At 44.2% G+C, this 12,493-nt stretch overlaps 1 protein-coding gene across 5 annotated transcripts; it reads right to left on the bottom strand.

Annotated features, from left to right (window-relative positions):
* Positions 1–2,192: 2,192 nt before the first annotated feature.
* Positions 2,193–12,006, bottom strand: adpgk (ADP-dependent glucokinase). Of its 5 annotated transcripts, none has more exons than XM_036535237.1 (8): positions 11,928–12,006; positions 10,633–10,870; positions 10,091–10,316; positions 8,762–8,824; positions 6,938–7,058; positions 5,796–5,992; positions 4,500–4,598; positions 2,193–3,890 (listed from the first exon to the last, which is right to left on the bottom strand). In XM_036535237.1, the coding sequence occupies exons 2-8, from the start codon at positions 10,851–10,853 to the stop codon at positions 3,333–3,335; spliced, it is 1,485 nt and encodes a 494-aa protein (XP_036391130.1). In that variant the 5' UTR covers positions 10,854–10,870; positions 11,928–12,006; the 3' UTR covers positions 2,193–3,332. The 5 variants fall into 5 exon arrangements, with proteins under 5 accessions (XP_036391130.1, XP_036391131.1, XP_036391129.1 ...); XM_036535238.1 differs by having other exon boundaries at positions 10,633–10,867; XM_036535236.1 differs by lacking the exon at positions 11,928–12,006 and adding an exon at positions 11,783–11,918.
* Between the last annotated feature and the right edge of the window lie 487 nt (positions 12,007–12,493).

Raw genomic sequence — 12,493 nt, 5'->3', positions numbered from 1 at the left:
TTAAATTGGCAGCCACTCCTTGATAAACCCATGCTCATTTCAAGCCTTGTCTATCCTGTGCATTAAAAATACAAAGCCCAATGTGTTTTCCTAATGGCAGACAAATGTTTGAACCCATTGCTTTTAAAATTTGAGTTTTGTCCTCTGTACCACAGTGCAGTTACAAATAAAAGCAAATCTCACAGCATGAACCTGTATGACTCCCAACTGTTAACACGTCAAGAATTTTTACAGCTATCTAGTTTTCACCGGAGTCCTAATGTATGCACTGTTAACATACTTAAATTATAACCTGGGTCAGAGGTAATCCTGCTGGTAAGTGTGGCTGTTCATTTTTGCGCAGAAGTGTCAGTTGGACAAGGGGTTTGATGTTTAAACAATATGAGTTGCACAAACAAAGAATGTATTAAAGAGAGACAAATTTTAAAATGGAACATTTATTTCTTGATCCACTGAAATACATTTTATTCATATATATAAAAAAACAATCTAATGTAGTCCAAGTAGAAGGCTCAAAGGTTAATATCACTTAACTAACATCAGATGCCAATGCAAAGGGCTTTCCAAGTGCCCCATCATTGCTGAGGACATTGCATATTGAAACACCATTGTGCAAACAAAGACTGTATCCTGTTACAGAATGTAAAAATGTGCACATTCAAAATAAAATGATTTGATGAGACAATACCTTGAAATGGTTCATCCAGGAATTTCTATTGTATATGTGTGTTTATATACCTATGTATCAAAAAGGAATTTATTAACAGGTTGACACACTGAACAGTTAATTTATGACTACGGCTTTTGTGAGGAATATATCAGATATAGAGCCAGTATTTTTTTCTAAGAACTCACAAATCAAAACCGCTAAACCCAATAATCCTTGCATTTAGTATATATATATTTATGTATGTTATAATGCATTTTAATGCCATGATGTATACCCATATATAAATAATGTACACTATTTTATCCAAAATAGTCCCTTATTTCAAAGACATTTGCATTTTTGGAAGGTGCTATATCAAAAAAAAAATTACTATGTAGATTCATTATACAGCAATTCTTTTAAAGTGATGGATGTCAAAAATAGTCATCTACTCTTCAAAAATAACACTATATATTTGGGTTCATGTTTATTCATGAATGTAATGTAACTAATGAAAGTACCAGTAAAGTTCACCAAGATAAAGACTCAAAACATTGTATCATCTGATGCTGAAGCCACATATATGCATCAAAATAAAAGAGGGGCTATGTGCACATTTCAGAATATATAAAATAAAGATAAAAAAAGCAAAAGATTCATCTACAAATATTTACAGGTAGCGCTGGTGACATTTTCCAACCCCTATGAACATCTAGACAGTGCAGTCAGAAGACAGGTAAAGTGACATTTGTCCATGAATATGAAGTTGTCCTAACTACTGTATCTAGAAAAGTTAAGAATGAGACGGAAAGTTTCCTTGTACTGACAGTGATTCTAGTCTCTCCTCATGAGTTAAGCCTGTCATTTAAGACTTAGTTGTACACGGAAAAATCTGCAACGCAACATCTGAATGGCAGAGAAAAGAGGCAGTGAGAGTCAGCTTCAGGGCTGATCAGCTCTGCAGCGCCTCTAATAAGGACAAGGCTCCCTCTGCTGGTGGAGGACCACTGCAACATCCAGCAATTCCACTTCCACATCTGGATAATCTGGAATTTGACATGACTTCCGGCAGGCATATCTGAGTTTCACAAAATTCATACAGAGTGTTGTAAAAAGCAGGTAAAAAAAAAAAAAACAGAATACTTAACGGATCGTAGGGAGACAACCCTGCTTCGGCAGTACAGTGAACACATGGTTACCCAGATTAATTCAACCAGATAAATGATCCAATTATGTCATTAAAGGTAAAGACGGAGCAAAAATCACAAGTATCTCCAAAAACACATGGACCAGGGTTGTCTTCCTCTAGATCACACTGTGAATCCACGTACACAACAGCAATGGAAACCAAATCCCTGAAATAAGAAAGAAAAAATATTCTTCACACATGTAAAGGACTACAAATACCCACTTCGGGAGAAAAGATTGACAAAATAAGACCATTGAGGTGAGTTAAAAAAAAAAAAAACACGATTATCTATTTCAAGTATGCAAATCTGGAAGACCAAATTCATTGTTGATCCTCGAGTTTACGTTCTTCACGTCTGGATTTCAATGAATCAAACATGGCTACAGACAACATGGAAATGACCATCTGCCACTAGAGGGAATGGAAGTGGAGGTCAACATGCATTAAGGGGAACACTTTAAACCTCCCCTAACAATACATTAATTTCATGTGTATAAATAGTCTTAATCCACTGCTAAGGTTGAGAGTGCATTTATTTGTTTTTCTTTTCTTTGATTTGTGGTAGATAACACCTACTACAGAAGTGATCCGGACGCCTGTTCTATAGTTAGGAAGCTTTTAATTAAATTATGTCTGAACTGCAAATTGTAATAGTATGTCGCTGCTGTGGCAACAGTGTGTTTCGTATCGACCTTTCTGCGGAATCAAAAGGTAACGAGCAGAAGGATTCTGTTGTATTAGACTAATTGCATCCACAGATGCGCTTCGCTGCTTGTGCTTGTATTGGAGTGCACAAGAACTTCAAAGACTCATGCATGAACCAACACCAAAAACAAAAAAAAAAAAAAGAAACCTTGTTTAAGTTGTCTTTCCAGTTCAGCATCAGCGAGATGGTAAATGATGACCAGGTATCCTCTTTCCGCTGGTACCTGCCAGTCTGATCCAAATGTGCCTCATGCAATGAAGGTAATGACCAGAACACCTGCTGAGCAGTAAGGTGGGAGTGTAGGACCTAACGCAGGTTGCTGGCTCCAAATCTACAGGGCACCCAGGGTTCAAATAAGATGCAGAATTGATTATTGTGGTTTACCCGTGCCAACATAAAACACGGATGTCTACAGCTCCAGCCCAAATAGATTTGGAGCCCCACAGAGTCACCAGATTTCTTTAGCAGCCGAGGCATTGATGTTTTGTACACTTACAGTAACGTTTTCAGACCTGTGGTTACACAAGGCAGATGAGATTATTGTACGTTATATGAATCATACACTATAGAGGTAAACGGTAAAAAACTCCTCGGAGTATGAAGAAATGGCTTAAAACACGCCCAATGTCAGTAGGGCCTGTGCATCATACAGGACACTGCCACCTAGAGCACGACTGACGAAATTAATAAAAAAAAAAAAAATGACATTCATCACCGGGTGAAAACAAATCCGCACTCCATTGCACATTGCTGGCTGGAGAAGAGCTGTACTGGATCAGTATGGTGTGCTACTGCTGCTGCAGGATCTCTGAGTACAGGAGTCCCTCTGCGGAAATGGCGTCCCCGAGGCCTACTGTCCGCAGCGGCTGTTTGCACACCAGGACGGGGGTCAGGTAGAAGGTGACGTTGCCCCGGCGATAGACGGTTACTGGCTCGGCAGGGTTGAGAGACAGAGTCTCTCTAGGTTCTGAGTAGGAGCTGTGGAACTCCCTTGGGGCCCGGAGGGCCACCTTGGTGGTGTCGATGCTCTGAAGGCCGCAGGCCTGGCTGCCGGCCACCCGCGCACCCGCGGCCACGGCGGCCACTTGGTTGCCCCAGTAGCCGTCCACAGTGGCCAGGATGTGGTAGGCGAGGGTGTGGAAGTGTATCCGGGTGAGGTCCGCTTCAGACTCCGGGTCGGCCCGGCCGTGCTGCTCCAGGACCCACAGGAGGATATCGCTGACCCGGCCCACGTCCGGAACCCCGTCCCAGGAGGCCAGCTCGGAGTGGGGGCCCGAGCTGGCCTGGGACAGGAAGAGCAGCTCCTGCTCGTTCAGCCCGATGGAGTTCACAATGGGAATGACCTGCTAACGGAACACAACAGCACACTGTATGTCTCGCACGCTGCCCCGCCACAAACACACACAGCGGAGGTGTGAGATCAGAGACCACTTACTGACAGAAGGGCAGCCATTAAAAAAAAAAGTGGTCAGAAGCCATCCCCTTCTCTCCCAACACTTTGCCTTACAGATTTAAGCGCCATACTGACTCATCCATTTTTCAGCGAGCCAGATCTCATCTAAAATGTTCCGCCTTTCATTTCCTGCCCGCTATAACACACAGACTCAGGGGCTTGCGAAATTATTCATGACTAAAGGGAGCAAGCATTATCGCATTGTTCAAAGTGGTTTCATTAATGTGCGATCCATAATTTACGGTGATGTCTTGAGAAAAATACACCCGCTATGTCCTCAGGCTGTGATGCCAGCATTCGATGTTAGGTGTTTGTTATGTCCTACTGGGAAAACATAGAGATCCGAAAGAGCCGGTTATGCAGTAAACGAACGAAGACACAGCTTCTTTTTTTGATTGAGCGCCACACATGACAAACTTTCCTGCAGGCAGGCACAGTGAGTGGGAGACAACATTTATAGGATCCACCTGTGGAGGATCCTAAATTAAACCTACACATTTACCTCCTGCATAATGCTGTTCATGTAGTCTTTGTCAGTCATGCTGGCCAGCTCCAGGTGGATGGGGACCTCGTTGCGGACATCAGAGATCGCCACCACCGCCTGTGGGAGAGAAAGAAGGTGTAGCCATCACACAAGGTTGGAGGAGGTGGCTGCCTGACCCCGAGTCGCCACCACGTCTGACAGCCCCCCTAATAAGCGGAAGTTGATCGCCTTTCCAACCGAAGCTGAGGGGCCTGAAATTCGACACTGCTGAGAGACTGAAAAACGGCACTGCAAGCGAGGATATCAAAGCCAAGCGGGCACAACCAATCAGCTATGGTCCTGCTAGGGGTAAGAACTGATGAAGACAGCATCTGTGCTGTTCAAGCACACGTTGAGGTTACTCGCCGGCCAAAGCCTTCCCTCCTTAATGGACTGGAGGGAGGGAGACGGGCTAAGTGCCCAGTGAAACTGACTGTGATTATATTGCACTGTAGATGGAAAAAGCACCCCCATGGAGCAGGCTATAAATTTCACCCTAGAATACCCAGTCCCTTTGCCCTCAACAACCCCCCCCCCACCCCCCCGCATCAGGCAGGACAGTACCAGACACTCAATTATGAGAAGGATAGTGGGAGATACTCAATTAACAAGACGCTTCGTATTCTTGGGTTTTATCGCTTTTCCCAGTACTCCATTTAAAAGACTAATTTTTAATAACAAAAATACCAGAGACTGTTAATCTGCATATTGTTTTTGTAAAGGTAATCCTACCAAAATGCACCAAGTAATCACCTTTAAGCTATACTGGCTTTGAAAAACAAGGAACCTTCTCTGAGGTGCTTTAGGTGGGACAGAGAGTACCAGCAGCTCACCAGTAAGAGAATGCCACTTTGAAAACAGCCTTCTTTAAGCACAGACACAAAAAATCTGCTTCGCTTTGTGGCAGCTCTACACAGCTGCTGAACATGAACTAAGCCACACATCCTATTCCATCTGGAGAAACCTTTTACATTTGTGACTTGGAGTGTTTCAAGAGCAAAGGCTGTGTGAAAAATTGATATTGAAATAGTTTACTGGTATATTCTCTTGTATGTGTCAGGTATGGACAGCACACTCCCAGTGGACACAAGTTTGAGCCATTCAAGGTTTTACAGGAAACAGGTGAGTGTACTTGGTGTCAGATGCCCTTTGTTGCCTTTGACTCTGTTCTGGTACACTAACCAGCTTCCAATAACCCTTGGAATGACTCAAACTGCTGTGCATTGAGAGTCATGCTTCCATCTTTGATATTTGAGGACTCTTTTCAGAACTGACCTCCTTCAGCCTTTCCTCCCAAAGCTCCCTGCCCTGGCCCTCCATCATGTGGAGGCCGGACAGGACCACCAGGTCCGGACGGAAGTCCTCCAGGCTGGCCACAAAGGTCTCCAGCGTGCTCATTTCTCCATTGGCCATGTCGTGGGAGAAGATGAAGCGGTTGGCCTGGGGCGCTCGGGTTGGACCCCACTGCTCCCCTGTGTGCAGAGGCAGAGAGACGCAACACCTGTGTCACCTGGCTGCACCTGGCTGTCACACCTGCACCCACACACCACCACATCCAGGTGAAGGGTCCGCACCCTTTAGAGTTTAAATACAGGGCACAAGGCTCCTCAAGACCATACACTTTATAAATACTGAAATTATACACACATTTCAGTTCCTGTTTCTAAAACACTCCGGATGTATTTGTACTGCCACTACAATTAAGCCCCCTTGTCAGGGCTCACTGCATTGTAACTGCGGTAACGTGCTTATCTAAATCTCATCTGCAGATGTCCTTGAGGAAAAGCTCTATGGCTTTTTTTGTAACCGAGTACGACTTTAATCCCTCAGCAGTTCTCTCAGCACACACGCCTTTTGAGAATTTAGGGCTCTAAACACATATGGCCTGGCTTTCCTTTAAGAGGAGACCAGAATTAATTTAAGTAACGGGAAGCAAATCCTCCATTATTTAAAATGACAGAGTCCTTCTCACAGAAGAGAGTCAAGTGTAAATGATACAAGGTTCCACAGAGAATCATTTTTGAAGACGGCGCCAATACGAGCGACAGTGATTAAAGCAAACTCCTCACAGACAGGGGACGGAGATATGTGGCCTGATTCAAAACAAAGAAAAAATGTGTAACTTTGATGGTCGATTTCATAAAAGTCATCTAACCATCTTGCACATCTTAATTTTCTGGAATGATCCAAGTGCAACACTTCTAGATGCTTTTACTTCAGCATGAACTGAAAAGGATGAACTGCCCTTATTAAGAGACTTCACTGATACAGAGCAAAAAATACCCACGTCACTTGCACAGGAACCCATCAAACTCTTCTCTCAACACCATGGGCTGACATCGCCACCCACTGCAGACTCATGTAGCACACCTGCCGGTAGCAGACCTCACCAGGTGTGGGCTGGCAGGTGCACGTACCTGCTTTGTACTCGAGGATGAGGTGGAACTCATCCGTCTCCTGCAGGGATTCTGGGGGGACGACTATCTGGTCATCCAGCATCTCATGGAGTTTAGGGCCCACAGGGCCACAGAGCAGCACCTTTGACACAAAAAAGGGGAGGGGAGATCAGATTTATTCCCCCCTCATGTGGAAAACCCTGTCCCTGCTGCAGTATCAGGGAATTCTCTGCTTACTAGGCCTAGGATGAAATATCGTTGTATCGCATTTTGCAAAATCAGACAGTGATTAAACGTTTCCCGGCCCTGAGATTATGGTATGAAATCGAATGATCACATGACCTAGATTAAAACTGGCTGGAAAGTAGCATACATTTTTCCTCCAAAAAAAACAAAAAAAAAAAACCATGTTGATGGAATTTTGTTTGCTTTACTTGTTTTGGTTAGTACTCCTCTTGAATGCTGTTTGCATCTCTGTAGCCATTTGAAAGGCTTCTTAATACGTCAAGCAAAATGGCAGTTTGCTCTGATGTGACCACAACAGAAACCCACCAGCCCAATTTATGGAAGTTGTTCGGACTCTCTGTACATTATGAGGCTGATACAAGCGCTATCAAAAAACCAATCTATGAGAATCTGTACTTCTGTACATGGGTCAAGTTAACAGCTACAGTGTAAAGTCATCAATTTTTCCAGATGCTCTTATTCAGGGCAACTACAAAAGTTCAAAATCAGAAGCCACCGCAAAAATTTCAGTAGTGGTACGACAAGAAGCGTGATGTCACTTTCATAGTTTTAGCAAAGGTTTTCAAAACTGTCAAAACAAATCCAATTCTCAAAATGTTTTTTAATCAAGTAATTTATATTCAGTGAGATATGTATCAGCCATTACCCAGTGAATCTGATCTCTCAGTAAAGGAAAGAAAAGCATAACTTCTTCAATCATGTAACATTTTTGTTTTCCTATCAGCATTGTTTCTTGGGGGATTATCATTTCATGATTATTTCAAATTGTGAACTCCATTCACGAAACATATTGTATCAAGAGCTGAATATATCAATTCACGACCACAGTTTACCACTTCTAAATGGGTACCTGTAGCCCTGTGATTGGCTTTAATATTGTCTGGATATAGGTGGAAACTCACCCACACCTTTACTCTCTGCTAAAAAATCTTCTTACACTTCTTACAATCTATCTTACACAGACTACATATGATTCAAGCGCAGCATTCAAAAATATAAATGAAAAATACAACAGAGCAGTCCAGGATCCATGAAACACTGTATTCCCTTTCAGACTGAAACAGTTTTAGCTGATCAATGTGCACCTGTATCTGCACAAAGCAGCATGGCCAAAACCAAGGAGGAAACAATTGCTTTTCCAAAAGAAAACAGAAACAATCACTCTCTCCTTTCAGCGCTCCTGAACCTGCCGCTTTCAAAAATCCATACAAGGATCATACCATGCCAACACAGTCCCTGCAGAGTCTCCATTGTCCTCAAACACAAAAGACCGCCTTTTCCAGATTCAGCAAGGTCATTGAGCGCTAGATTGCAGGCCTCCTCACTGAACAGCCCACAGAATGCAGAGGCTGGCTCTAAAGTGAATGAAGGGGATCTTTTGCTGTATTCCTTATGGAAACTGCAAGGTTAATTGTGAACCTCCAAAAAAAAAAAAGAAAGGACATAAAAGCAAAGCTGGCATGTAAAAGTGGAGAGATTAGAGAAACTTTCCAGACCAGAACTTTGTGAAATTTGTTGAGTTGTGTCTGGTGGCAAATAAATATACAAGAGTATGCTCAGTCTCACACTTGAGGATAGCCAACAGTCAAACATACATACCATCAGCTGAGGGTAGCTAGCCAGTTTCTGGCCAATCAGAGCAGCATTTCCCCCTACATAGAGCTGAACAAGAGGGAGAGAGAACGGGCAACAATCGGTGAGAATACATAAAAAAACAAACACAGCCAGTGTGCACTGCAGAGCACCCCTGTAATTGTTTATATTAAGCTGACATGAAAGTAATTTATATTTTCAACATGTTAATGAGCATTTCAAGCAAGGAAAGAGCCGTAACAAGGAAAAAAATTGTATCCCGCAAGTAATTCATAGTTTAATTATGGCACCACCACTGAATTTCACATGCATATCTTGACATGAAATAAAAGCTTTATTGCCAAACATCACGTGCTCCTGGGAAAGAATAAAGACCCCTCCATTTGCAAACACAGTGCGTCTGAAAATCGGCAAGTCCCGTTTTACAGAGGTGTGCACAGCAACACCAGAGCAAAAGAGCCGACTCACGCACTTCCTGTTACAAGATGGAGGCAGCGATACAGTATCTCGCAATCAAGAACCGTAATTTCGCACTTGAAGAAAATACAACTGACTCACCGGACCAGTTTAACGGCTCTGCCCGCCTGTCGGGCAGCTGGTCGTTTTGATACGGAGTCTGAGTATCTGTATCAGCCTGAAGGCTTTATCACCTCAGGGGACATGACACACCATTGACTGGAACCATGGCAGGCAACGTCATGTGGCGTGGTCACAAAGCTGACTTCAATCACGATACTGAAAACCAAGTGGGTGAGGACTCCATGCGGAGCTCAGCATTCACATGAAGCTGCGAGTCAGAGACTGCCTACAAACACATCTCCTCGTTTTGGAAATGAATGTAGAACACCTTCTCAAAGGAAGTAGGGCAGCCAGAGCAAGCCCAGCGCTGAAAGGTTTAATTACCAGCGGGCATGCATGCATAATTACATTTGAAACAAAAAAAAAAATCCAATCCTCCGGGTGCCCAGTATTAATTCAAAACTAAATCATCTCTGTCTTGAACACATGCAATTCAATTACCGGATAGATACAATTACATGTCAAATGATAAAACAGTTACCATCGCCAGGTTACCGCACTTGGGAAACAGATACAGCCTCTTTAGACTGGCGAACCGCTCAGAAGCTCCATCAGCTGGAAGACAAGCTGAACATACCAGACAAATGGGTGCCCACTTGCCTTTGACCTTGTATCTTTGTGTAAATCATGAAGCTGGCCAATCGTAACCTCAGACTCTGTCATGAAGACTAAAAACTATTCTCCTAAGGTTGTCTGTCACAAGCCCTCCCCCTTGGGGCTAACACCCTGCAGGTCTGGTTATCGGCCCCCGTTTACCTGAGCTCCAGGGTACTCAGCGGCCGCCCGCGCAATCCTCTGGAAGGTCTCCTTGTCGTTGAAGAAGCGCTCCGCAGCAGCCCCCCGCTCCATGTAGTGTATGAAGGTCTCCCTCAGGTCCTCTTTGGAGTGGAGCACCTCATGGTCGCGGCCCACGCCGGGGTCCACGGCCAGGGCCTGGAGCAGCCCCACCCCTGACACCACCACGTCCACACAGGCGTTGACCCTGCGGAGGAACGTCCCCACCCTTAGCTCCTTCACACACAGTGTATACAAAGACTGACTGGCAAAAACAGCCTCAAAGTTCACCAACGCAAACCCCTCAGCACCTCTGACAAAGCATTCATTTACCTCTACTGTCATGTTGAATGAATGAATGAATTATTCACTTCAACACGCGATATTAAAAAAGAACACGTACAATATGTGAACGGACGACTATTGTGGCAATCACAACTCCACTTCCAGTGAGATCAGCGAACAGCACCTTTATATCACTTAAGTCAGACATGCTTTGCAGATTTATATGGGGCAGGACTCACCCCACAGCCACCCGACTCCACTGCCGTGCAGGTGCCGTGATCAAGGCCTCCCAGGCGTTGGAGATCATTTGCTCGATAGTGGGGGTGCTTGGAGCGCCTTCCGGGGAGGGCGGGGGTTGAGCGAGGTACTGCAACAAGCGCTCCGGCAGCTCGGGGTCCGTGTGGTAGAAGTACCCGACCGTGAGGGCGAGCAAGGCACCCACAAAAGCCTTCCTCCACATGGTCCCGGCTTCTGCTGCTTGATAAGGGAAACACGGAAACACGATCGGCTAAATGTACACCCACAGAGTCACGATAAACGCTCATCCGTTTCCGAAGTCTCAATTTTGCCCCTGGTTTTATTTGGTGCTGTCTATCTCTTTGGGGTTATGCGACGCATACACAAGTCCGTTACAGAGTGAATGCACTGATTGTGCGTACATATCTCAGGCGATTATGGCCACAAATAACAAAATGACCTCCTCATACCTCCAGCCCTTCTTATGGAAATACTTTCATACTCAAGCCGCTAAAAACTAGACTGAACTCAAAATGCAAAACTTTGGAAGCTTGTTTAACAATAAAAAAGTGCATTAAACATGAACCTAGTCATGACTTTCCAAAAACAAAATTCAATGAAAAAGTTTCTTAGCATTTATTCAATGGCCAGTTGCTGGAGAGCACCTAGCTGGATAGCAGGCTGTGCATGTCCCACTATTGGGAAAAGCGCATTATTGCTATTCTGACTAGTGACCTTAACTATTCGCATTTAAGCCCAGCACACCGTTGCGGCTAACAAACCAAGCAGGTAAATCAGGTTATAATAACTAGCTAATGCTAGCATAACCAGTGACAACGCAGAAAACACGCGAATATCTAATCACGAAACACAGCTAGCAAGCCAACAGACATTAATGGGGTTACGTAATACGTTTCCAACAAACTAGAAATGTATTACATAAACTCATTCATTTTCATTTCTCTTGACACAATTAACGGCAATTGGGTAGCTAAGAAAGTACAGACAGCCCAGTACCTAGTTAACAACCTAGCTAACTAAATAGCAACCTTGCTAGCTACCCAGCTACAACGTTAGTAAAACTGAATTGTTTCAAATAAATCGTACTGGCGTTACCGCATTATACAGCTTATACGCTCGTTAGCTACGAACCAGAAAAAAATGGATGCGGCAGAAATGGATATCGTCCCTTGACAAATTTCGCTGCGGACAGACCGGGTGGTTCTGAACCTCCGCGTTCAGACCGGGCGCCACGTCTGAATTCACAGTTAGCCGATTGCTTAGTACAGCAACTTACAACGCTATCTTCAACGCGGAAGTTACGCTGAAACTGGAGCGCACATAGAGTGCAGAAACGCAACAGCAGTAACTTGCAACCTGCATTTACTAACTTCCCCAGCGGCCGCGTTCAAAGACGCTTGCGTAACTTTGAAAGCACAACCATTGCGAACTGCCTACGTTGTTTGCGTATTTCTTTTTGTGAATCCATGCCAATACCCGGAAGACGCGCGTTGTGATTGTGACGCCACAGATTGCCATCTTTAGAGGCTCAAAGTGGTGCTGACCTTTTCCTGCTGTCTGTGTTGACATATTTCCTCAATGACTATTAATTGTTAACGTATTGTTTGCTAATTTGCAGCCCACAACATATACGTTACTAAGAACGTCATTAAGAACCACACATAAAAAGCCCGCCGTAAAACAGGAAATTGAGTACTCGTGATGCGCATGCGCGGGCATTATTAAAGTAGCTTCGAATACCGCCCACACCTGGTAAATTGGGGTTACGGTCCATTCAACCGCGGAGAGTGTGCGCTACTGAGACGTAACCAGCGTCTGCTCTCTTGTATTATGAGTTGTCTA

This window comes from Megalops cyprinoides, chromosome 8, assembly GCF_013368585.1.
Source record: "Megalops cyprinoides isolate fMegCyp1 chromosome 8, fMegCyp1.pri, whole genome shotgun sequence".
Lineage (NCBI taxonomy): Eukaryota > Metazoa > Chordata > Actinopteri > Elopiformes > Megalopidae > Megalops > Megalops cyprinoides.
Note: the sequence above shows the minus strand (reverse complement) of the source record. Positions and strands in the feature narration are given on the sequence as shown.

Bases quoted from the DNA above. Each gene is read 5' to 3' on its own strand.
- adpgk (XM_036535237.1), bottom strand. From the start codon at position 10,853: ATGTGGAGGAAGGCTTTTGTGGGTGCCTTGCTCGCCCTCACGGTCGGG. The intron at 10,317-10,632 runs GTGAGTCCTGCC...GTTCCTCCGCAG, and splicing joins TGGAGTCGGGTGGCTGTGGG to GGTCAACGCCTGTGTGGACG. The intron at 8,825-10,090 runs GTAAACGGGGGC...CCTCTTGTTCAG, and splicing joins CTGAGTACCCTGGAGCTCAG to CTCTATGTAGGGGGAAATGC.